Source organism: Ambystoma mexicanum, chromosome 9, assembly GCF_040938575.1.
Source record: "Ambystoma mexicanum isolate Mex_15411 chromosome 9, UKY_AmexF1_1, whole genome shotgun sequence".
Lineage (NCBI taxonomy): Eukaryota > Metazoa > Chordata > Amphibia > Caudata > Ambystomatidae > Ambystoma > Ambystoma mexicanum.
The window spans coordinates 1467198601-1467225600 of record NC_090931.1 but is presented as its reverse complement, the minus strand read 5'-3'; the positions used below and the strand labels follow the sequence as shown (position 1 = coordinate 1467225600).

General features: G+C 46.2%; 1 protein-coding gene across 1 annotated transcript in view; it reads right to left on the bottom strand.

The window, feature by feature from the left end:
• The window catches only part of LOC138489231 (beta-galactosidase-like), a 797092-nt gene that overhangs the window by 308756 nt on the left and 461336 nt on the right, over nt 1-27000 (bottom strand). The window contains exon 10 of the mRNA XM_069616908.1: nt 20810-20850. Within this exon, the coding sequence (XP_069473009.1) occupies nt 20810-20850 (41 nt within the window). The remainder of the gene's footprint in view (nt 1-20809; nt 20851-27000) is intronic.

The window sequence follows — 27000 nt, the reverse complement described above, 5'->3', positions numbered from 1 at the left end:
CCCTACTGGCCTCAGCAATTTATGAGCTTTCGCTTTAATCTGTTTTGACTGGGTAAATAAAAGCCATTAGATCTGTGACCCCATCCAGGTGATTTGGTTTATAACCTCAGTAAAATGCCAGGCTCGAGCCAAACTAGACAACGGAGTACTGATTGTAATGCTACAGAAGATTTGAGGCTAAAGTATTTTCTCAGATCTGTGGACAAAGAAGAGTGGCAGCAAACAGATTAATTGTTTGACAGAGCCACAGAAGGATATGATGTGGCCATTACAATCACCTTGGTGAAATTTCTGGGAGATATAAGCAGAGTTTCTACAAAAGAACAATGAAAAGACTTTCTTTCTTTCTTTTCCTTTCTTTTATTCTTCTTCCTTTTAATGAATTGTAATGTGAAATGATGTTGTGAATTAGTGAATAGATGTGTTGAATCAATAAATCGATGTATGAATAATGTGTTGCTTTTATCTTATTAAATGTTTACATTCTTTTTACATGTTTATGTAAGAACAATTTTGTTGGTTTATTCATCATTTTAAATACAATTGTTTTAAAAAAGAAGGTGTCCTAAACTAGAAGCCTTATGGGAGGAGGTGCAGGAGATGCAAATGTAGGTGTTTGGGGAAGGGTTCATGACATCACCTGAAGAAGCGTGGTTGGGAATTGAGGAAGGGACCACTAAGGCAAAGCGCAAAGCTCGAATAATATTGGTTCATGATTGGATGGCAAGAAGACAGGAGGTCAAAGTAGCATGGATAGAGGAGTAAAGGCCAGAAAAGGATAACAAAAGCTGGGTGTCATCGGCATAGAGGTGGTCGGAGAAAGCAAAGGATGAGATGTAAGTGGCAAGAGGAGAGGTGTAGAAGGAAAAAAGAAGCCGGCACAAGACAGAACCCTGATGCACGCGTGGTGGAGGGGGAGGGTGGGAGAGTATTTGGCAGCCCAAGAAACAGAGTAGGTACGATTAGACAAGTAGGACGGGAACCAGTGTAGGACAGCCACAGAAAACCCAAGATATAAGAGGAAAGAAATAAGAAAAGCGTGATCAACAGTGTCAAAAGCGGCTGACAAATCAAATAGGATCAAGAGGGTCAGAGTGTTTTGCATAGCGTGCGGAAAGGACTGAATCACAAACAGAGAGGAGGGCAGTCTCTTTGGAATGACCAGGGCAGAAGCCAGATTGGAAACAGGGTAGGATAGAGTTAGTGGTAACAAAGGAGGAGACTTGAGAATAGACAAGATGTTCTAAGAGTTTAGAAAAGTAAGGGAGAAGTGAGATAGGGTGGAAATTGGAAGGAAGAGAGAGGTCAAGTGACTTTTCCGGACACTGGAAATCCATATAAGGATTTTCCTGGCCTCACAGGCCAGGAAGAAGGCTAAAAGACAAGATGGCCAAAGGACATGCTAAAGACCTGGTGGCATGGCCATGTTTGGTCACTAGCCACAGTTAGTAACCAAACACGGTAAACGCGGTAAGGCTAAAACAAAAAGCACCAGAAAAATGGTAAAAAGTCACTGATGCCGCTAGCCTGTCCATTTCGCACACCTAGAGTAACCAAACATCCTCGGAGTGTTCGTCTACAGCCAAAACAAAAGTGTACCGTATTGTAAGATGCATTGTACAATGATAAAAAAGTTACCACAGTGATAACAAGTTACTAAAAGTAGTAACTAAGTAACAAGACTAAGAGAAACACTGTTTTCCAGTACCAACAGCTTGCAGGACATGTCATTTCCCCTATAACAGATGAGCAAAAGACAGTGTAGTGAAGCTTAAAAAGTACACGTCAGGATCAAAAATAAAAGCAAAAGGTCTGGGGGTCCATTAAAATGGAAGGAAAGGTACAGCAAAGAGAAATCTTTCCTAACACTAGGTTACATAGAGGGGTGTTCGTCCCTAGGCCATCACAACCATCAAATCAGTGCTTACACAGTAGGGGTTACTGATCTCTAGTGGCCATCCTGGGGTTGAGGGACACCTATAATAGGAAGGGAACTGCCTAGCGTAGACAAGAGAGGGAGAGATGGCTCTTTATTTCATTAAAACCCTTGAACTGCCTTGGAGAGTTGGTGTGTTCTTGAGATCATCTTTAATAGTGTATATCAAAAATTGTAAATGACCAGTTAAGCCCTAACCCCCTCCTTCCTCTAAAACATAAGCCCCATTCCTGGTGGTAGAGATGATACATATAGCCTTATTAGGGTTACATGTGATTTTACATAATTAAAAAATAACAAAAACGTTTTTAACTAAACATTTTTACTGAAACACATACCATTTATTTTAAGTCCTCCATTTCCCTTCGTTTATAATCCCACCCCAAACCCAATCCCACCCGTTTTTACCCCTTACCCCAACCCCCATATGGGATACATTACTCACCGTAATCGTATTTCTGATGCTTGTATCTGCTTACATTCACATGCTGTGCATAGGCCGACATCTAGTGGAAGCTGCAGAGTATTACAGTTGTTGTTTTCGAAACTCGAAAAGGGCCAGCGAGAGGGCGTGCCAGCAATACTATCCCTAGTGTGACGTCCACTGTACCCATGATCCCTCACGCGTCGGGATCCTTCAGATTGTTATTTTTCTGACATGAGGTAGCATGAGGTGTAGCGGGAGTACAGTGGTATCCAAGCAGATACATATTAGACAAGCTCATAAGCATTCATGCGCCTTCTCTCCAAGGGGAGGAAGGGTGGGTCGCATGTGAATCTAAGCAGATACAAGCATCAGAAATACGATTACGGTGAGTAATGTATCCCTTCTGAGGCTTGTGGAATCTGCTTAGATCACATGCTATGTATAGATTAGCGAGCAGTGAAAGAAGATGGAGGTGGGATGTAAGAAGGTTCATGAGTGAATAAATGTCTTATAACCGCTTGTCCCACTTTTGTATCGGTCTTGTAATGGGTATCAATGCAGTAGTGCTGAGTGAAAGTATGTACAGAGCTCCATGTAGCTGCCTTGCAAATACTGTCTAAGGGGACATTTGAAATGAAAGCCAGAGTGGCTCCTGTAACTCTTGTGGAGTGAGCCCTGGGCGTAAAAGGCAGTGTTTATTCTGATAATGAATAGCACAGTTGGATACGTCTGACTATCCACCTAGAGATGGCATTCTTAGAGATACAGTCACCTTCTCTGCCTGGCGCTATGGAGACAAACAATTGATCTGTTTTTCTTAGCGGTCTGGTCTTGTCTACATAGTAGAGGACCACTCTCCTCACATCTAGTGTGTGGAGTTTTACCTCAGCTGAGCTGTTGGGTTCCTAGAAGAAAGCCGGTAACTCCATTGACTGATTTACATGACATTTGGAGATGAATTTAGGTGAGAACCTAGGGTGAGTACGTAGAACTAGCTTGTCTTTGTGGAAAACAAAGAAAGGATCCTGCACTGACAATGCTTGGATTTCACTAACCCTTCTTATGGAAGTGACAGCCACTTAGAAGGCAGTTTTATAAGTCAGGTGTTTGAGACTAGACTTGTGCATAGGCTCGAAAGGGTGTCCCATGAGCTTAGCGAGTACCACATTGAGGTCCCAACCTGGCGGCGGGTTAGAAATTGGAGGGTGGAGTCTCTTTACTCCTTGCATAAATGCTTTGATGACCAGTACTTTCCACCATGAGACCTTATTATGAAAGGTCGTGTAGGCTGACAACGCCACCAGGTGGACCTTTAGGACGTTAAATACTAACCCTGCATCTAGCAAATTGAGCATATAAATTAGAATGTGGGATGGAGTACATTCTATGGGATTGATCTGTTTAACCTGGCACCAAATTACAAATCTTCTCCATTTGTCAAAGTAACAGTGCCTAGTGTTTGGTTTTCTTGATTCCTTCAAGATATCCATGCATCTCTGTGGCAGGTTGAGATGTCCGAACTCTATGACCTTAGGAGCCATGCTGCCCAGTTCATTGAGTGTGGTTGCGGGTGCACTGTTAGTCCCTCATGCTGGGTGAGTAGGTTGAACTGGCACGGGAGTTTGATGGGATCGCACATCGCCAGTTTGCGCAGATGTGGATACCATGGTTGTCTTGCCCATGTAGGAGCAACTAGGATAAGCGTCATCGGTTCCTTGTGTATCTTGTTCACCACTTTCCTCATGAGAGGTCCTGGGGGAAAAGTGTAAACAAATTTCCCTGACCAGTTCATCCATAGGGCTTTCCCCTTGGAGCGTGGTTGGGGGAACCTGGGCGCGAAGTCTGGGCGTTGACTGTTTTCACTTGTGGCGAATAAGTCTATAGTTGGGAAACCCCATTGAGAGAAGAGGTGTTCTACGACTCCTTTGTGTAGGCGCCACTCGTGTTCTTCTGGTAGGGGAACTCTGCTCAATGAGTCTGCTAGAGAGTTGAGTTCCCCTAGAACATGTTGTGACGACAGGTACATCCTTCGTTTGAGTGCCCATTTCCAAATTTGCTGTGCAAGTCTGGACAGATTTGGAGAATGTATAGCCCCCTGTTTGTTGATATAAAACATTGCTGTAGTGCTATCTGTTAGGATCGGCACAAATAGGTTTGTTAAATGGGGTTTGAATGCCTGGAGGCCTTTGAATACTGCCAGAAGTTCCAGCAGATTGATGTGGTTCTGAGTTACAGTGCGAGACCACAGACCCTGAGCTGTGTGGTGAAGGTAGTGAGCCCACCACCCTGCCAGTGAGGAGTCTGTCGTGACAACCGCCTGTACCTCTGGATCGTAGAAAGGTTTTCCTTTTGTTAGATTTTCTTTCGTCCACCAGCGAAGATTTTGTACAAGTGTTGGCAAAACGACCACTAGATCGTCCCACTGACCACTTGCTTGAGACCACTGTTTTGCCAACCACTGCTGCATGGGTCGGATGCGGAGGAAACAGATAAATGAAAGATGCCATCAAGCCTATTAAACGCATAACTTTGCGCACCCTTATCTGGCGGCCGGCCTGATAATGTGATATTTGCCGTAACAAATGTTTTACTCTTTCCTCTGATGAAGACCAACTTTAAGACAGCTCCTAGGAACTGTTGTGAAGTGCTTGGCATTAGACTCGACTTTTTCTCGTTGATGGAGAAGCACAATTGAAAGAGGAGGTTGATTGTTCTCTGAATGTTTTGCCTGCAAATCAGGGGTGATTCCCCTGTAATGAGCCAGTCATCCAGGTAAGGGTACACTGGGATTGCCTCCCTGTGCAAGTGCGTTGCCACCGCCGCCAGTACCTTTGTGAATAACCTTGGAGCTGAGGCTATTCCTAAGGGCAGCGCCTTGAATTGGTAGTGCTGGTTCGCTATCTTGAAACGCAAGAATCTTCTGTGCTCTGGGAACATTGAAATATGAAAATAGGCATCTTTGATATCCAGTGTTGCCATGTAATCCCCCCTTTTTAGTAGAGGGATTACCTCTTGTAGCGTAGTCATGCAGAACTTTTGTGGCTTGACATACTTGTTTGCAGGGCGCAAATCTAATAATGGGGGGCATTGTTAGATCTTTCTTTGGCACAAGTTAGTAAGTTGAATAAATATCCCCGTTTACCTGGTTGGCCGGGACGACTTTGATGGCGTTCTTTAATAGAAGTGTGGCTATCTCTTCGAGAAGGATACGCTGATGTTCTTCTGAGAGGATCTTCTGTCATGGGGGGTGGTTGTGGGGACGTTGGCGTAGTTCTATACAGTATCCGCCTGCTACTGTGGACAGCACCCATCTGTCTGAGGTGATTCCCTCCCATGCGTGGGTGAAGCTGGAAATGCGTCCTCCTACTGGAGAAGCATGGTAGGACACCTGAAATGGAATGTCACTTGCTCTGGGGTGGTGTGCCACCTCGAGCAGGGCCTCTGCCCCGACCACGACCTCTGCGCTGTCCTCTGGGATAGCCCTTGGAGGATTGGCCTTGATTTCCCCAGGAGAAACCTTGACCTTGATTGTAGCTGGATCCTCGTTGAGAGTTTTGTCCTCTAAAACAGTGAAAATTGCCATTACCCCTCTGTCCTGCAGGCTTGTTAGTGAGTTGACCTAAAGTTTTTAGCATGTCATACTTGTCATTTGCTGTTTTAAGGGTGTCTTCTACAGCCTTACCGAAGAGCACATTAGGCTCAACCGGCATGTTTATTAGAGTGGCTTGCTTTTCTGGTCTAAATCCTGACTGGCGCAGCCATTCATGCCTTTTAATAACGGTCCCTTGCGCAATGGCTCTCCCGGGATTGTCTGCCGCGTCAAAATTGGTTTTAAGGAGACAGCTAGACACTGCCCTCCCATCTGCAGCCACCTGTGTTAGTTGGGATTTGAGTGGCTCTGGGGCAGACGAAAGTAAAGCAGACATTTCCTCCCACTTGTGGCAGTTGTAACTAGCCAAGAGTGTTGCGTTGTTCGCTATTCTAGTTTAACAGGCCGCAGATGAGGCGACCTCTCTGCCCATGGCGTCAATCGTTTTGCTCTCCTTATCGGGTGGAGCCTCAGAGGAAGCAAGGGGTGTGCCTGCTCTTTGTCTAGTTGTAGTCACAACTAAGGAGTCTGGTTTCAGTTGCCCTCTAATATATAATGGATCTACAGGTGCAGCTCTGAATAATTTCTCAACACGTGGGTTTACGGCCCGTGTGAAATTAGGGCTTCTAAATTCTGCGTGGCACTGATTTCAGTAGTGGGATAAACTGGGCTACTGTCTTTTTGTCTCCAAGGATTTGTTCTGCAAAATCTTTATCCTCCTGTACCTCCTGGGTGTCAATCTGAAAGTGCTCAGCCGCCTTGGCTAGTACTTCATTAAGGAGGGGTTGATTATCAATAGGAGAATCGACAACTGGAGTGTCTTGGTTAAGAGGGGAATCTATAGAGTACATAGTGGCCTCTTGCTCTGCCTCTTGGTCCTGGTCATCCCCATAATAAGGGTCCTTTGTATCCTCATCAAAAAACGTATGGCCAGCTGTCTCTACAAAGGAGACATCTCTTTGGTCCGATTCATGTTAAGAGAGATCTATGACTGTACTTTGTAAAGGAACATTTGAACAAGACATCTTAGAAGGGGGTTGAGTAGGTAAGGCAGAGGCTTGAGAACCAGATGGAGCTGTGGTGGGAGGAGTGGAGTTGAAGCTCTGAAGGTAATCAGGGTTCGTTTCGAAAACATTGGCCATAAAGGTAATTCTTCTCATCTCTGTCAATATCTTGTGACGACCATTCCTTAGAACTTGGATTTACCACAGATTGAGGGGAAAGTCCTAAGTCCTCATCTGTGGGAGGTATCACCTTAGGCCTAGATTCTTTAGGTTTTTCTATGGGTCTGGATAGTTTAGTGTTTTCCTTCTGAGGTGTTTTTCCCTAAGATGGCTTTTGTCCCTATGAGGGGTCTTTGAGGTCTTTTGTGATGCCCCCACGGGGCCCAGTGGTGTGTTTTACAGACTTGTTAGGGCCTGCCACCTTATCTGATGCCGAGCGTCGGATTTCGGATGCGGGTAGGGCCAAGGCCTCATCCGCGGACGATCGACCTTCGGAGGGAGTTTTGCGAGCAACACCCTTGCCGTCTTTCGACGGTTGGGCTCTGTCGTGGGGCGATCTCGAGCGAGATTGCCTAGAGGACCGGGACTCAGCTGACCTTTCCCTGGGTGTCAAACGTTGACGATCACTCGACCCATGTGTCGAGTCTCGACCTGGGCTTATGTGCTTAGTGGTGTGTGTCTTTGTAGCGCTACCACCGTCGGGTGTAGTCCCCACAACATGGCTGCCATCCTGTCCTAGGGGGCGGGGGCTTGCGCTTGAGTAGCTGTAGCTACTCCACTGCCCTCGCCGTCCAAAAGGACGGCGTCGCTTCCATCGCTAAAGGTGCCTTTCACCTCCATGGCCTCTAGCGGCCTGGCATAGTGGGCCCAGGGTTTCATGGAGCGATCCTTTAATTTCTTTGGCTTGAAGAGCATGCATGCTCGACAAGACATTTCGCTGTGGTCTCTTGGAAGACACAAGTTACAAACAAAGTGTTTGTCTAACCACAAGAATTTGCAATTACATTTGCGGCAGAATTTAAAAGGTGTATATTCCATAATGATAGGTTACGGCAGCTGGGCGAACAAAGTGTCGGAAGGGGAGTATATGCATCCTAAAATGGCCGGCCCCCTCTCTCCCTACTGTCTGGGACGAGGCCCAGGGCGGCCTTCCAAGACCGAACGGTCCTTTGCCGTAGTCTTCGACAGACAGTTTCTGTGTCTTCACCGGCGTGGTGTTTCGGAGGTCGGTGAAAGGATAGAAATACTATCGCTAATTGTAAATAGTCAATGGCTTTACGCCGAAAGGAATTTCGCTATATGCTTCTGTGATAGGGAAACAGTAGCGGCCGTCCTAACAAGGGAGGACGATACAGAACAGAGCAGCCTGGAGGGGTATAAGCCAGCAATCCCATATGACAAAATAATGTTAAATATGAGTGAAACGAGTGAACGAATAAAGACACGAACTACATATCCCAGAATGCCTCAAGAAATACCTCATCAGTATAAAAGCCAGAAAATGGGAAAACAAAGTAGACAAGGGAGACGAAAAACCACGTTTCCCTATTCAGGTGGAATTCCACAGTCAGTGTTTAAAACTAAAACTAACTCCACGAGGATTAAGCAGGGAGGAGGGGAATTAGCATCAGGTGTGATGAAACCGGGGATGGGAACACCCAGCGTTAATTACCAAGGAGGAGGGGCACACGGGTTAAAAGCCTCACAAAACGACTCAACATGTCTCTCGTTTTGCAGGAGTGGAAGGAGGCTGACGGCGCAGGCACGGAGTGGAACGAGGCCAGTCCCCAATACCGGTGGGCTTATTAGTGAGAAGAGGAACACCCGCCGGTGTGCGCCTTATCTGCCCTGCAGTCAAGTCCGTCTGCGGAAGGGAGGAAAGCGCCTAAAGTGAAAGGAGCTTGCAAGGGTGTGAAAACCGACTCCAGGAAGTTTTGTTTATTTGGTGATTCGATCCCGAGGCGGCAGGGCTGTGGACATTTGTGTGATTAGACGGGCGTGCAGAGGAAAACGCTCGAGCCGTTGAATACTGCATTTATTTTGAAGGACGGCTGTAATCCCTGGTTTCACCTTAAGAACGGCATTTTGTTTGAAGTACGGCTGCCATCCTTATGAACTGCATTTACTTCAAAGGACGGCTGTAATCCTTGTTTTCACCTTATGAACTGCATTTTGTTTGAAGTACGACTGCCACCCTTGGTTTACACACTACAAACTGCATTTATTTCAAAGGACGGCTGTAATCCTTGATTTCACCTTAAGAACTGCATTTTGTTTGAAGTACGGCTGTAATTCTGGGTTCACGTGTTGCGTTCTGCATTTCATTGAAGGGGGACCCATGAAGCTTGTTTTTGCCTTCCGAACTGTAACTGAAGTGACTTGAAGGGGAGAAGACCCTTCGCCCAACGAACATCGGTGAGCTGTACAATAAACCTTATTTGTTACCTCACCTTATAGTCTCTGGCTCGCTACTTAACAGCGTCTGTCTAGAATAGCAGGAAAAAAACAATCTGAGGGATACTGATGTATTACTGGCACGCCCATGTTGACGTCCCTTTTCGAGTTTCGAAAACAACTGTAATACTCCGCAGCTTCCACTAGATGTTGGCCTATACACAGCATGTGATCTAAGCAAATTCCACAAGCCTCAGAAATATATATTAAAAGAATTCAGTATTTTATTTCAGCAAAAATGTTTAGATAAAAAAGTTATTAGTTATTTTTAATTCAGTAACATCACTGCATATCTTTACACCAGAGTGTATCACACATTTATAAATCCCTAATAAATCAGGGAAGGGATCTAAATATCCAGTGCTTGGTGAAGCACTCCAGGGACCCTAGGGGAATCCAAGATAAGTGCCACAGTCCAGGTAGGTACCTTGCAGCATTTGGAGGAGTACAAGTAATGGGGAATGTGCCCCATTTCAAACAACAGGACAAAGTATGTGGGCTGACCACCGGATATGCTAAAAAGACAGGCAAGTTCCAGTGCCTTCTCAAAGGTACACAAAAGAACACAGCTAACCCCAGTGGAAACCCAGAAGAAGAGATCCAGTGGTGGGTTTGAGTCCAGGCAGAACCATGACAAGAGAAGCAGAACAGGATTCAGCCCCAGTAAAGGGGGTGATCTGCAGAACCCGACGACCACAGGGATGCTTGAGGGTGAATATCTCAATACAGAGTTTGTTTCCAGAAAGTCAGTTCTTACAAGGTGAAACAAACGTGTCAGTAAAAGCTTGTTTTTAAAAGGGGAAATGAAGGATCCGGCCATCCAGGGCCTTGTACCCTGATCCAATGAGGCCCACAATGGCCAAAAGAAGAACAATCGTCCTTCACATGAGTTGTATCCACCATCCAGAAGTGATTTCAATTATTGAGATGTCTCCTGCAGGTCAAAGGAAACTGCACACAGCAGACCCATGCGGCTCAGCAGGCAAACGCATGATTTGTATGGTTCAAATGTTGATGCCACCGTATCGCACTATGCCTTCTAGACTCTTAGCTAGCCAATGTTCTTATTATTTACAGACTCGCGTGTCCAGAATACAGTTCTTCAGCAGCTTAGCACAACACGCCAAACTCGAGTCTCACTCCTCAGACACTGTTAGGGAGAATTCTCAGAAATGTGCTCATTCCCTCCACCTTTGAGAGACCCCCAGCAACTTTGCTGGATTTTGAGGACTTGCTTTTTATAACCTGGAGAGATTGAGACCCTTTTTCCCACTCTCTCATGTGTTTTAATGTGATTTTTAACTCTGTGTTTCTTTTTGGTTATGGAGTCTGACAAACTCTGTAGGCATCATCTTTTACATTGTGTCACACAGCACCTTCAGTGCAGTGGCACAGGGAAGTCTTTCAGATCTCCCAAAGGTTTAAATACCTTCTCTGGGACAAACTACTATTTCCCAGAGCAGTAAAGTGAAATTGACTTTACTTACATTTGTAACTTTCTAGACCCAGCACACACTATCTTACAATAGGGTGCTGGAGGGGTTACCTAGTATCCCCTTCATCTAGCTTCTCGTGTAACATTTTTATGTTACCCTTTTCTCACTAAATGGCTGGTGGCAGTGGTTTCGTTTTAACTACCGTAGTGTGCATTTACTGTGGGCTGCGTTCGCAGCTTCAGTAAAGCACCCAAGGGTGCCATTTTTGTCAAAAAGGTCCCAGTCTTCTTTTTTCGCCATTTCTTTGTAGAAAGGTCTGTCTTGAGAATTACTCTGCGCGCCAAACCATGTTTGTTCCCAATGTTCGCTTTGCCTTTGTTGGAATTCACGAGTGAAGCCCGCCTCTGGCTCCAGGGTGTCTGGGGTGGGTAGGAAGTGAGGGAGGTACCCAAAGCTCCCTGTGTTTAGTCTCCTAGGAGACCCAAATGCACTCTGTAGTGATTGGCCGGCTGACTGTCCGGCAAGGACAGCCACCCTGCTGGGTGACTGACAGCTAGGTTGGAATGAATGGGAGAGAACTGAATAAAAGGCGAGGCTTTTGGCTTGGAAGGCAGAATCGACCACTGGACGAAGGAACCAATTAAGAACTTGAAGAGGACAACTGCTGCAACTGCTGGACAGTTGGTTTGCCTGGTGAAGCCCTGCTGCTGTGCTGAAACTCTAAGTTTGCATCAACAGAGAAGCCCCTAAAGGACGACTTTTCCCCTTGAGTTGGTGGGACCAATCAACTCCAAAGTAAGCCACCTGGACATGGAACTGGTTGAATTTCCACAGAGTTGGTGCTGGAAACTGTATGGCCAGGGAGAGGAACACCAGATTGTGTGTGTTGCTTTTAAGTTGGCCAAGAGCTCCAGGAAGATCCTCCGGGCTCCCAGGAAGCAGAACTGCCCGATCCTGATCCCCCTCAACAGAGTGCGGGACCCCAGAAGCAAGGAAAGCCCATCCCAACAGCCAAAAACCTCTGTGTTGCTATTTGTGGTAGTCCAGAGGAGCTGAAACACCTAAGTACCATTTGTTGTAAAGATTGCTGGTTGTGAGCAGTGACCATCCCATTGCAGAGCGGGAGTCCCCAGAAGTCCTCCCTCTTGTGCCCACGACTGAGGCTCAGGATCAGTGAGATCTGCGGTGCTGCACAGGAACAGAAATCATCTGCTGCACTTTATCTTCAATAAAAAGGTACTGTAAAGTCTGAGAGAACTTACCTTTCATTGTAGAGTTGCTTACATCTTCTACTACTCACAAGTCTAAAAAGCTTGTGGCCCTACATTTGATTCTTCTTTTTTTCAAAGACTTCTAAAAACCTGTGCAAAGACTTTTCTACTTACCTACCAGAAGGGCTTCATCCTATATAAGACGTTTGCCCATTGACCTTGGCTTAGCCTGTTAGACTGTATGACTCTGCGTAGGGGATCTAAAAGTATTTGCCTGCTTAAGAATATTTGTGGTCTCTTGTTGTTCTAATAACCTTTACCGTTTACCAAACATCTAACAGTATTCTGAATGCAAACAGTAAGATATTAATGTCCCCAGCACCCTAGCTATTGAACTCACCCGAGGGAGTAGGTTGTGTCTGTGTGCCATCCCAAAGGGGTCTTTACTGATTTAGAAACTAAGAGTGTACAGTATTGGGGTGTATTTGTGGGTTACTTTTTTATATTGCTCCCTTCTGAAGAAGGCTTATTCTAACTGACTGATGAATAAATTAATAATTGTTTATTCAAGAAACCTTATGTGTAAGAGTTTATTTGAATACTTGTCACTGTGGATCTCTGTTTAACTCCCCTACAGCTCACTTTGACCCCACTTGAGCCAAGTCTGGCTGCTCAATATGCTACCAAACCTGTGTAGAACAAGCTTATACCAAAGGTTGTGTTTCCTATACCTGTAGTCAGAGTTGTTGTAGTACACCCAAAGGGTACTGCATACAAACTTTGCCTAACAGACACCATCCAGATTACTGGCACAAACACCCCCTTCCCGGAGCTGCAGGACCGAGACACACACACACAGCTGAAGCCAACCAGATCGGGCCACAGAAGCCCCACGAACAGCTGTGTGTGAAAAGGGGGTGGGCACTAATGTTTTAACAATATGTACGACTATAACACGGCCCCCGGGGAAAGTGTAGGGGTAGTTTGGCCAGAGCAGTAAGGTGTTATTAGGGACCAATGGGAAGGGGGAGATGGCAGAGAACAAGGAAGGTCTGAGTATAAAAGACCAGCACTTCCAAGCATTGCTGAATGGTGTTTGGAGGAGGTCAGGAGGAGAGTTGGTGGACCGAGAGACCAGGTAGAAGGTGGAGTGGAGTGCTGATGAGGTGCTTGAAATACTGGATAAGAATACAGATAAGGTATTGATACAGTATTGTGTGCGAGAGTGGTACCAAGCTTGGCGGAGTGATTGTTGTGAGAGTGGGTGTTACATTGAGTGATAGTATAGAGAGGTGGTGGGAGATAGGAGAGAGTGGGACAAGAGGGTGAAGTTAGAGAGTGCGAGGGGAGATTGGTACAGAGAGAGAGAGGTAGGGAAAGAGTGTAAGAGAAAGGGAGGAGACCGATTTAGAGGGCAAGGTTGGAGAATAGGAGGGAGCAGCAGAAGGGGATAGAGAGAATGGTGGTGAGTGGAACAGAGGGATAGCGAGATAAAGAATAAAGAAATAGGAGAGTGAGAGACGGGAGGACAGTGGGAAAGACCTGAGCAAGGAATCGAGGGGGATAGGAGGTAGAAAGTGGGGGAAAGAAGACAATAGGATGCAAAGTGAGAGAGAGGAGACAGTGGCAGAGAGTACTCTGTAACAGCGCCACGATGCCCCAGGGCCGATTGTGCGGTGTCCAGTTAAAGTACCTGATGCAAAAGGATGGCATGACAAAGGGTGGACTCAATTTGACCTAAAACCAAAGGGTCGATTTTTTTATTTTTAAATATATTTTTTTTGGGTTTCCGTTTTTGAAATAAAAGTGGTTTTACCACGAAAAAGGGGGTTTGGGTGGGACCCCCCCCAAAAATTATAATTCGACACTTTGGTTTTAGGTCCTTTTGATTTTTACCGTTTTGGTATTCGATCATGTTAATTCGAAACTTTGATCTGTAACTGTCATGCCTGCCTGCCCCCGGAAGACCAGACCAGGCCCAGCAGCCCCGGAAGCAGGCATCATGCCACTTGGAGCATGCCCAAAAGCCCCAGTTTGGGGCTTTTTGGGTGAAGTCCTGGCACCGTGGGCGCCAGGCTCATTATTGATAACTTACCTGAATTAAGGGCCGAAGTGCATTCCGCCCGCCAAGAAACCAATGCCCTCAGGAGGGAACTGATAGTGTCAAAAGAACGAACTGATGAGTTGGCCAGACAACTATTACAGAGCCAGACTGGACAAACACCTCTACCAGGACTTGGGGCAAGTCCAGCTCCTGTACCATCGAGTAACCCGGTGCAGATAAATTTCCCTGGAGCCGTTCCTTTGGCTCCGCCTGAACGCTTTGCCAGAGACCCAAAGGGTTTGCAACATTCATGAATCAATGCCGCTTGCACTTTTTATGTAGACCTGGAGCTTTCCCAAACGATCAGGCCAAGGTAGCTTTTGTACTGTCATATCTCAGCGGCAGTGCGGTGGATTGGTCCATTCGACTAGTTAACCAAGATGACCCGATTCTTCGAGATTTCCAGGGTTTACGAACAAGCATGGAAAGACTATTCATCCGACACTCCCGAGGACAGGCTTTGGACAACGAACATTTATCCCTACGCCAAGGTAACCAGGATCTTTTATCTTACATTGCAACTTTCAATGGATTAGTAGTGGAAACCGAATGGCCTGAAGCCAAGCGAATCACATTATTCCATCGAGGACGTCGGGGAGAACTCAAAGATGTTTTGGCCCAAATCGTGAACCTGCCTTAAGACTGTGCTGAATATATAGATCTAGTGGTCCAGCTCGATCACAGACTTCAAACCAGGAAGGCTGACCGAACCAAGTTTGAGAACAGGGTGTTGGTTAAAACCCACGTAAGCTCCAAGGGAGTAGATGTCTCAGAACCTATGCAAATCGGGGGGTTAAAGGACCCTTAACCCAAAAGGAGAGAGATAGAAGACGGCAACTGCAATTATGTTTATATTGTGGAACTACTGGTCATTTTCTTCGGAACTGCCTTGTAAAACCACCCAAGAAAGTTATAGGAGCAGCAGACGAAAACCATGTGAAATCTGACTCGGGAAACGACCACGCCCGGCAAGCGTAGAGGTCCGCTTGCCGAGCTTAAAGAAGGACACTCTGACCTCGCATTTCACCATACCCATGGTCCTTGTAGATCCAGAGCAGCCATCACGCATGCACACGGTAAAGGTGTACGTAGACAGTGGAGCCATAGGAAATTACTTGGACTGGGAATTGGCTACCAGGATGAATCTATCTCTCTTAACCGCAAGACCACGGCCGATGTTGTCACCACTGTAGATGGAACGGAAATTGCCTCTGGACCCGTAACTCATTCCACTGTAGAGATGACATTGCTGAGTCAAGATGGGCATCGTGAGGCTATGATGTTTGACTTAATCAAGACCCCACAGTTTCAGCTGATACTGGGGATACCTTGGTTGGAAAAACAATCCTTGTATTGATTGGCGAGAGAAGAGACTAACCTTCCCAGAATGTGCTCACACCTGCTAGGAAAACTCAAAACTCAGTCCTGGCCCCAGTAATTCCAGTAGCCATACAATTACCTGTTGAATACCAAGACTTTGAGGATGTCTTCCAAAAGGAACAGGCAAACACCTTACCACCTCACAGATCGTATGATTGTCAAATAGATCTTGTACCTGGAGCACAACCACCTTACAGCAGAATCTATGCCCTTACGGAACCCGAAAATCTCCATTTGCGCCAGTACCTAGACCAGTACCTTGGTAATGGCTCCTGCATCTTCAGCTTTGTTCTTCGTACCGAAAAAGGAAGGCGACCTTAGAACATGTATAGACTACCGCGCACTGAATCAGATAACCATCAAGAATCGATACCCACTGCCTTTGATCCCAGAACTACTAGACCAGGTGAAGGACGCTTGTATATACACGAAACTAGACCTTCGGGGGGCATATCATCTGGTACATGTCAAAGAGGGTGACGAATGGAAGACTGCTTTTCGCACCAAGTACGGACTATTTGAGTACCAGGTGATGCCCTTCGGACTATGTAATGCACAAGCAGCTTTCCAGTTCTTCATGAACGATGTCCTCCGAGAGCAGTGTGGTCGTTTACATCGACGACATCTTAGTATACTCTTTATCAGAATCTGAGCATGTAAAACACGTCCGAGCAGTCCTAGAGAAGTTACGCCAGCATAAATTATATGCTAACCTGGAAAAGTGCATCTTCCACACTACGCAAGTGGAATTCCTTGGATTTATTCTGACCCCGAGAGGAATCCAGATGGATATACGAAAAGTGGATGCCATTCTTAATTGGCCTTCGCCAAGTTCAATCAAAGGAGTTCAAAGCATGCTTGGCTTTGCCAATTTCTACCGCAGGTTTATCCCGGACTTCTCACACATCGTACATCCCATTACAACGCTATTGCGAAAAAACAAACGCTTTGTGTGGACAGGGGAAGCCGAGAACGCCTTCCAAGAGTTAAAAGCTAAATTCACATCTGCTCCCATATTAAGACACCCGCGCCCCGAGCTTCCCTACATAGTGGAAACAGATGCATCCAGTTCAGCCATGGGAGCAGTCCTTTCCCAAAAGGATCCCGAAACTAACCAGCTTCACCCAGTGGCGTTTTGGTCAAGAAAATGTTCAGCCCCCGAATTAAACTATGCCATAACCGACAAGGAGCTGCTGGCCATCAAGTCCGCCTTCAAGGCTTGGCGGCACTATCTACTGGGTGCCAGACATACCATCACGGTCATCACCGATCACCGCAACTAACAATACCTAAAGACAGCCAAAGCCCAATCTTCGCGCCAACTCCGTTGGGCATTGTTCTTCGCCGAGTTTGATTTTGTAATAACCTATCGACCAGGTTGTAAGAATGGTAAAGCAGGCGCCTTGTCCCGGATTGGAATGGGAGAAGCATAAATAACTTTAGAACCCGTACCCATAATTCCAGAACAGAGAATCCTTGGCCTGACATCCATACAGACACTGGAGGACATTCAAAACAAGATCCACCAACTCTTTGATTTCGTTGCCCTACAGGACTGGGCAAAGAAAGGTCCAGAGTACTCTGTCATCGATGATTTACCTTATTACCAAGGCCGGCTATTTTTACCACAAAAGGAACTACAGGAACTTGTCATTTCCAATTACCATGACACCTTAATAGAAGAGCATCCTGGTATTGCAAAAACCGAAGCTAAAATTAGGAAGCAATTTTGGTGGCCCACCTGGCGAAAGGATGTCAAGTCATTTGTCATGTCTTGTGGCATTTGCGCACAAAATAAAGGACAAAAGAAAAAACCTGCTGGATTATTGCAACCATTAGACATACCACCTACCCCTTGGCATACCTTGTCATTAGACTTCATCACGGATCTATACCCGTACCAAGGTTACAATACCATTCTAGTTATTGTAGATCTTTTTTCTAAAATGGCCCACTTCATTCCTTTAAACGGGATACCTTCAGCTTCAATCCTGGCCAAGGAATTCCTTGAAAATGTTGTCCGCCTGCATGGCTTTCCTTCAGTGTTAATTTCAGATCGGGGCAGTCAATTCATTTCACATTTTTGGAGGAAATGCTGCCAACTGGCACAAATTGATTTTAGGCTTTCGACCAGTCACCACCCTCAGACCGACAGTCAAACGGAGAGGACCAACCAGACTCTCGAACAGTACCTCCGTTGTATGCTACATCAGTCTGAGGGGAATTGGAAAGACATTCTGTGGATCGCAGAGTATGCGTACAATAATTCCGTACACTCAGGAACTGGACAAAGTCTTTTTTTTACCATTTATGGGCACCATCCTCGAACCTCGGATTTGGACTCACCCCAGCATTTAGAGATGCCCGCACTGGACCATCTCCACGCTGTTATTACACAAGCCTTTAAAGAAGCAACCATCCATTTGCAAAAGGCTAAGAAATAAAACAAAAAGGATGCGGATCAGCACAGAAGTGAAGCTCCTCAATACCAAATAGGGGACCAAGTATGGTTAGCCACTAAGCACTTACCATTCAAGGGGACTCGGACCTTTAACCCCAGGTATTTGGGACCTTTTTCTGTCAAGGCAATTATTAACCCAGTGGCCGTCAAGTTGGACCTACCTGCTCATATGCGAATCCATCCCGTCTTCCACGTGTCTCTTTTGAAGCCAGTGCAACCAGGAACTAGGCTAACCACTCCACCTGAACCTATCCTCATAGACGGGGAGCCCGAGTTCGAAGTCAAATATATTTTGGACTCAAAAAGAGTGAGATCAAAACTCTTTACCCTAATTGACTGGAAAGGTTACGGTCTGCAGGAAAGGTCTTGGGAACCTAGTGACCACGTGCATGCGCCTCGTTTAGTGAAGAGGTTCCATCGGGAATTTCCAGACAAACCACGGCCAAGGGAGAGAACGACTTTAGGAGGGGCCTTGAGGGGGGAGTGCTGTCATGATGCCTGCCCCCAGAAGACAAGACCAGGCCCAGCAGCCCCGGAAGCAGGCATCATGCCACTTGGAGAATGCCAAAAAGCCCCAGTTAGGGGCTGTTTGGGTGCAGTCCTGGCACCTATGGCGCCAGGCTCATAAAGATAAAGTCAGTCCTGGCGCCATGGGCGCCAGGCTCATTATTGATAACTTACCTGAAGCAGACCATGCTGCATACTCACCTGAGGCAGACCATGCTGCATGAAGACTCAAGCCAAATGAGGCTTAGGAGGGACTATTTTACTGAAGGGACTGTTTGGTTACTTGGGTGGGGCTGTGGAAGAATACTTACCTGGATATTCTTCCAAGGCTATTTAAACCACGCCCGGACAGCCACACGTGCTTCGCGTTTTTCTGCTTGCTGCAGCATAACGCTCACCGTGTTTTCAGCAGCTCCAGTCTTCAGCCACGCCCGCTTCAGTCCTGGGACTCCTGAAACAAGAAGAAAAGAAGGATAAAGGTTAGAACAGGAGTTTTAACTTTAATCCTTACGTGAATCCTGATCCATTTCGCCACGGAACTGAAAGACAGAAGTCTTTGAAGCATCGCTTCGCATTCCTACGGCGCCGCGCTGAACTCACCTGCTTGGCGGTACTTCAGCATTCCATCACGCGCTCTCATCTCGCGGCCGCCCTCCGACACCTAAGGAGACAAAGACAGCAAGGTGAGCAAGGGGACGCTCTAAGGCTATACAAGCTACCCCCAAGGACTTATCAGATTTACCACGGGAGGTACTCACCTCATCTCGGGTCGGCGCAGTCAACTCTGCTTCATCGCCGTACCCCGGCCCCTAAGGGGAAAAACCACAATAGACTTACCTGAATCTTACCGAGTGCATTTGGAAATCTTCGAGTGGATTAATTCGGCAACCTGCAAGGATTCGGACAGAGTGAAGATCAGACATTTGGACTCTTATGAACAATTGGACTTTAGAGTCAATACTGGAACTCGCCAATTCCTCTACGCCAGTGAAGTAACTGGCCATCAACGCGCCCCTGCGGTCGACGCAGGATGGAGAGCTCATCCTTCCAAACCATCAGGTGAGACTAAGGAGGGGACATCAAGAGTGATCTGTGGGAAGACAACGGGAGTGGGGCAGGTGGGTTGACACTCAATTCCACAGGTGGTTAATTCCTCTTCTCCTTTGCAGAAGAATATTCTTGCAAGCCAGACAAACTAGGCTGAGCGGGCCAGTCCAGTCAGTCATCTCGGCGCTACACGTCACGCTGGTGGAAACAACAGCGGCCCAGTTCCGGTCGACGCCCCCGTGGGAACCAGGTGAGCGTAACAATAACCCTGATGTGCACTTTACAATGCAAATAAATAAATAAATAGGAGGAGAAACAAGGAGAGAAGGAGGGGACGAGCAGGGAGAGAAGAGAGAATGAAGGGGTGAGAAAAAGAGAGGTGTGTAACATCTGGAACATCACTTGTTAAACTGTGGGACATCAACAGACTGGGGACTCCTTAGAAATTCCTGGAGGTATTAAGCTAGATACGGCAATGGCCTTTAGGTCTGCATAGGAAGCCCAGCATAGTACCAGACAGTAGGGGTTACCCATCACTAGTCTCACACTCCATTCACCTGAGGAATAGGGAAGCCTGGGCTTGTAGGGCGGGAACACAGGGGAGGTTGATGGGTAGATCAGGGACCCCCGCTCCGCCTCCCTAGTCTGGCCGCAATCCATCATCAGCCAAATTGTGAAATCTAACAATAAAATATCTACCTTGCATAACCGAATACTCAAATTATTGAAACCATCTGTGTCAGGCCCACTCAATATTCCTGCCAAAAACAAACAAATCAGTGATCCGCCTTCACTGATCTCCTCGAATTCTGAAGTTGTATTCATGAAACTATATTGAAAATATTTTTGTTCAGCCAACACCATTAAAAAAAGAAAGAACAAATAAGAGCATAAACGTCCAAAAGGATTCCATTAGTAAGAACGACTTAAGAAAATGTACAGTACCTAGACAAGAAATACATTACATGAAGAATGGACACAGCAGAAAAGGCATCAAATCCATGATAAATTGATGTGTATAAGAAATAATAGTTGCAGAATTGCCCAGAGCGTAGAGTAAATGGAATGCGTGTCAAATCATTGAGGTCACATGAATGCAGACTCTGAGATCCTGCTAACGATAGTTCCAGACAGGAGCAGGCTGCCAAGATCAGTTAAGGAGAGAGAGGCAGTGGGAAGGTCCATTGCAAGCTGTGTTAAGTGTCTGGGCTCTAAATAGAGTGAGTGGAAGAAAATGAAGATTCTGGACTCACCACTCCAGTAGCCAAAGTTGGTGCCACCTTCAAACATGTACCTGAAAGAGAGAAAATACATAGAACTGATTATGGAAAAACCATGGTGCCTCCAGAGTGATCTCAGAGCAAGTGGGACAATTGAATGGTCCACAGAAACCAGGCTGTGCTGTAAGGGGGATACCAGAGCAGTGGGATGATTGTACAGCCCAGTGAAATACAGAATGTTTGTAGAGACCCAGGAATAGACCGGGTGCCCCAAAAATGTGGGAACAAAATACATATCATGGAGCTAAATAGTAGGATCATTAAAAGGTCAGTCCTCACAAAAGGGGAATGACCAAAGTGGCCAAGGAAATGAACAGTGTGTCCAGTTCAGGAATTATCATGGGTGTCTAGGCTAAATGGTCAAGAATGATCACGAGGCCCAAACACTGATGAGTGGCCTGGGAAATTAACAGTGTGTCCAGGGATTATTATTGTGCTCTAGAGGGAATGTCACAGTGACCCAGGCAATGGTCAGAGTGCTTCAGGGGTGACTGGAGTGTCCCCAATGGTCAGAGTGTTCCATGCATTAACAAAGCGTCATAGGTGAGAGTTACAGTGCTTCAGAAAAGATCAGAGAGCCGCAGAGTATGATATGAATGTTCCAAGGAATTATCAGGAGCCCCAGGTTCTGGCCACGGGCTGCAGGGGATGATAGCAAGTCTTAGGGGGGTATTTAGAAGAACGAAAAGATGATATGATTTCCTAGGGCAATAAACACTCTTCTTTTGAGGACTATTACAGAATACCAGTAAGTGCACAGGTCAGATGACAAAGAGAAGTGCTATGAATGATAAACCCTGGGATTTAGGCCTACAGACGATGCTTACATGCCCTCTGGATAATATTGCTGGGCTGAGGTACAATCATGGGAATAGGGAGTGACCTCGATAGTAACAAGACCAACAACTAGACCGCTCATGATTCTTCATCCAGTCTGTCTTCTGTGCTAATGGTGGCCTCCTCGTCCCAGTACCTAAGTGATGTTCATCTGAGATAGAATTTACAAAGAGAAAATGTATGCCTCCGGGTTGTCTCTTCCTCGTCCCAGTACCTGCCTGATATTCATTGGAAGATGATTTATGGATAGAATAGGGAAGGATTGATAGTAACCTATAAAGGCCTGGGGGATGTTGGGTTTGCTGCAAAAGGGAAATGGGGATACCGTGTCTCCTCCACCCAGGTGATACCCTTTGCATATCCACCCCCTGGCCACCTGGGAGGGGGATATTTTGGGGAAAGAAGTGAGGACGCCCTCAGATTCCTCACATAGCCTTCCTCCATGAATATGGCCTCCCGAACAAGGGACATAATCTGATGGAATCTCAGGGGGGTGACGGAGGAGGTTGCTGAAAGCTTATCTGACTAGAGGACCCACCCCAAACAGGATTTTTCGGTACAAGCGGTTCTTCTTGCCAATGTTGGAAAGTAGAGAATTTGGAGGAACGTGGACTAACATCTTGTATCAACTATGGAAAAGTTGTGAAATCTGTACCAGTAATCATCTCTTCTGGTAAACCTGGAATAATGGCTGATGGAATAAAGGTAGTTTTTCCTTGCACATGGATGGGAATGGCAACCTTAGGGTAGAACTCTTGGTCCCCATGGACACAGGTGATTCTTAGTAACTAGGAATTTTTCAATTTCTCAGGGGGAATCAAATCGGTTCGAACTGCCATTTGTCTACTGCCAGAGTCTACCAAGGGTTGTTCCAGGGATCCCGTTGACTAACGCTGTTTCATGAGTGAACCCTTACAATGTTCTGCAAACAAAAATACTTTGTGCTTCAATAGTATCATACTGGTCTGGATTTTCCCATTCTTCCCCCACCATACATCCAATCTCCATGGGCTCTTCCTTTTTATTTTGGGGGCAATTTCTTGCTAGATGTCCCAATTCTTTACAGGAAAAACATTCAGGAACTATTGGCTTAACAGGCCTGCCCTCCTATTTCCTTATTTTTTCTCAAACTCTGGTATCAGGTTTTATACCGGTTTTCTCTCTTTGCCCGCTATAACATTCCTTAGACCTAGGGGTGATTCTTTCCCTTGTTTGCATATTATGGAGAGGAGGCCTCTGTTTTCCCTTCTTTCATCAGTTTGTTGTAACAGATGTAAATACTTATTGGGCTCTGCAAACTTTTGGGAGATTTCAATGGCGAAGGCCAGTGTTGGTTTTTTGAGTTGTAAAACCACTGTTTGAAGGAAGGGAGGTAGGGAATTGATAAATTGCTCCATTTGCTGAGCTTCAACAACTTCCAGTAATGTTTTCTTCCCCAACCATAAAGAGATTGGGCCTCATTACGAGTCCGGCGGTAGCTGTGCTGGAAAACCCGGCAGGCTGCCGCCAGACCCGAAATACCATTCCGCCTCGGTGATTGCCGGAATCACCAGGGCATTACAACCCTGGTGAACCGGTAATTCCGGAAGGCGGAATTCTGTAAATCCCCATTCCCATGGAGTCCCCTAGGACTCCATGGGGATGGGGACAATGGAAACACTGGTTCCGTCTATGACGGAGCCAGTGTTTCCATTTCCGCCTGCAGGCGGGTGGTATTACTCCCACCAGGTCAGAACTGGCGGGAGTGACACCTCCCGCCTGCAGAACTCGGAATCAGCCAGTCCGGAAACAACAGTGGCAGTGGATTTACCGCCAACGTTGTTTCTGGACCGGCAGACTCGTAATGAGGCCCATTGTGTTTTTAACTCGCTCCTCTAATTCTATTGGTAGGACATAAGTCATTTATAGCGTGCCTTTACACAAGTGTTTCTAGGCACGACAAGACAAGTAAGGGAAGTCAAAGGGAGGACAAGATGTACAATCTTACTACGTCTTGTGGCATTCAGATCGTGCAAGTGCGTAACACAAAGTGCAGGGGGAAGGGAGAGGGGAAGTGCCAAGGTGAGGGAAGGGGGATGTGCAATCAGGGCAGCAATGCTCTGAGTAAGTGCAGTCAGGGCAGTGTGGCCCTGGTTAAGTGCAAGGAGGCAGGGGACTGTACACTTACAGTCCCCGAGAACGCTGTAAGCCAGGAGGCAGTGCAGGGGAGACTGATCATGGAGGAGCCTGGTAGCCGGAGGGACTCTAAGGGTAGCCAGCAACTAGTCGCCGCAGCATACAGGTAAGTCAGCAGGGGAGGGAGAGAGAGAAGCAGAGTAGAAAAGGAATGTACAGGTGATCCGGATCAAGTTTGAGGATTTGGTGTTTCCCCAGGGTTCAATTTAAGGTTTCTGAGCCTCTGTCAGTAGCAATTACTAGTTTGTCCCACTCTTGTAAGAGACCCTCCTTGATTTCAGAGGAAGTAGCTATTCCTGGGAGATTCAATAACTGATAGGAGGTCTGTAACTCCACTTTCAGTAAAGGACCTAAATAACATAGCTTCAACACATCACCCCACCGGAATTGGGTAGCCAACCTGTTAAAAGAGAAAGAACAAATCTGAGATTGGTAGGCAAGATTGTGTGCAGTACCCTTTGGGAGACTACAGCAACCTTGACCTCCTGGCAATAGGAACCCAACCTTTGGTATAAGTCTGTACTACACAGGTTGGTAGTGTAGCTGAGCAGCCAGGCTCATCTCAAGATGGGTCAATGTGAGCAGTAGGGTTTTTACACAGAGATTCACAGTGACAAATATTCAAATAAACTCTTACACTCAAGGTTTCTTGATTAAACAATTATTAATTTATTTAACAGTCCGTTATATAAGCCTTCTTCAGAAGGGAGCAAACCATGTAACTTCAAAATATACTTTAAAGCACACTCTTAGTTTCTCTTATCAGATGATACCCATTGGGGATGGCACACAAACACTTCCTACACCCTCAGGTGACTAAAATAGCTAGGACACTGTAGACATTGATTTATCACTGGTACATTTAGAGCAATACTAAGTTTGGTGCAAAGGTTAGACAGGGCAATAAAACAAAGGTTAACAAATACTTCATAAACTGTAAGTACTTTTTCAACCCTCCAATGCAAAGTAAATGAACCCTTTCCTAGGGGAAAGGTAAACGCACAAAGTCAGAGGTAAGCAGAGTCTCTCAGGGAGCCAGGACAGCCAATGTTAGTTGAGCAAAGTCTAGGGGTGCTGACGATCTTCTTTGCAGCTAAGTAAAAGTCTTGTACAATGTTTTTAGAAAGGTTTGTAGCAATAAAATCACTTGAAAGGCCACAAGCTCAGTGCAGTGGCACAGGGAAGTCGCTTAGATTACCCAAAGGTTTAAATACCTTCTCTTGGTGAAACTACTGTTTCAAAGAGCAGTGAAGTGAAATTGACTCTACTTACATTTTGTAACTTTCTAGACCCAGCACACACTATCTTACCAGACGGTGCTGGAGGGGCTACTTAGTATCCCCTTTGTCTAGTTCCTCACGTAACATTTTTATGTTACCCTTTCTACAATTAATGGCTGGTGGCAGTAGTTTACTTTTTACTACCATTGTCTGTTTTACCGTGGGCTGCGTTCGCAGCCATAGTAAGGCACCCATGTGTGCCCGTTTTCATCAAAATGACCCTGGTCCCTGGTCGTCTTTTTTGCCATTTCTTGTTGGAAAGGTCCTTTCTGAGATTTACTCTCCGCGCCAAACCAGTTTATATCCCTTTGTTCATTTTGTCTTTGGCGGGATTCACAAGTGAAGCCCGCCTCTGGCTCCAGTATGTCTGGCAGGGGCAGGAAGTGAGGGAGGTGCCCGAAACTCAGTGTGCTTAATCCCCTTGGTTACAGGAATACACCCAAAGGTGATCAGCTGGCTGGCTGTCCGGCAAGGACAGCCACCCTGCTGTGTGAGTGACAGCTAGGCTGGAATGAATGGGAGAAACCTCCATAAAAGGCTAGGGCTTTTGGCTTGGAAGGCAGAGTCGACCACTGGACGAAGGAATCCGAAGAAGAACTTAGTAGAGACGCCTGCTGCAACTCCTGGACCGTTGGTTTGTCCGGTGAAGCCCTGCTGCTATGCTGAAGCTCCGAATTCTTCTCGACTAGAGAAGCCATGCAAGGACAACTTCTCCCGTTGGGTTGGTGGGACCAATGAACTACAAAATAAGCCCATCTGGACATCCTCTCGGAGCTGGCTGTACTTCCACTGCTGCTGGAACCGAAGTGCCAGGAGAGTGTTAGGCAAAGTTTGTATGCCGTACCCTCTGGGACCACTACACACAACTCTGACTACAGGTATAGGCAACCCAACCTTTGGTATAAGCTTGTACTACACAGTTATCGTACCGTGTTGAGCAGCCAGGCTTATCTTAAGAGGGGTAAATGTGAGCTGTGGTGGAGGTACACCAAGATTCACAGTTACAGGTATTCAAATAACCTCTTACACTGAAGGTTTCTTGCATAAACAATTATTCATTTATTTATCAGTCAGTTATAAAGCCTTCATCAGAAGGGGGCAATAGAATAGTAACACACAAATACACTTCCATACTGTATACTCTTAGTTTCTAAATCACCCTTTTGGGATGGCCTACAGACACAACCTACACCCACAGGTGACTTCAATAACTAGGGTGCTGGGGACATTAATATCTTACTGTTGGCATTTAGAATACTTTTAAAAGTTGGTAAAAGGCAAAAGGTTATTAGAACAACAAGAGACCACAAATATTCTTAAGCAGGCAAATCATTTTAGATTTTCCTAGACGAGTCATTCAGTTCAATAGGCTAAGCCAAAGTCAATGGGCAAAAGTCTTGTATACGATGAAGCACTTCTGGTATGTAACTGGAAAAGTCTGCACAAGTTCTTAGGAGTCTTTGATGAAAAGAAGTATCAAATGTAGGGCCACAAGCTGATTAGACTTGTGAGTTGTAGAGGTTTCAAGCAACTCTACAGTAAGAGGTAACTTCTCTTAGACTTGTTTTACAGTACCTCATAAATGAAGAAAAGATGCAGCTGATGACTTCTGATCCCGTGCAGCTCTGCAGATCTTGCTGTTACTGGGCCTCAGTCGTGGGGACAAGAGGGAGGATGTCGGGGGACTCCTGCAATGAACTGGGACTGTCAAAACTTGAAACCGGCAAACTTCACTTTCAGTGGCTGGTCAGTCTTTCAGCTCCTTGCGTCTACCGCAAATAGCCACAGCGTGGTTCCTGGCTGTTGAGAAGGACTTCCCTTGCTTCTGGGGTCCCGCACTCTGTTGAGTGGGCTCAGGCTTGGTCAGTCATG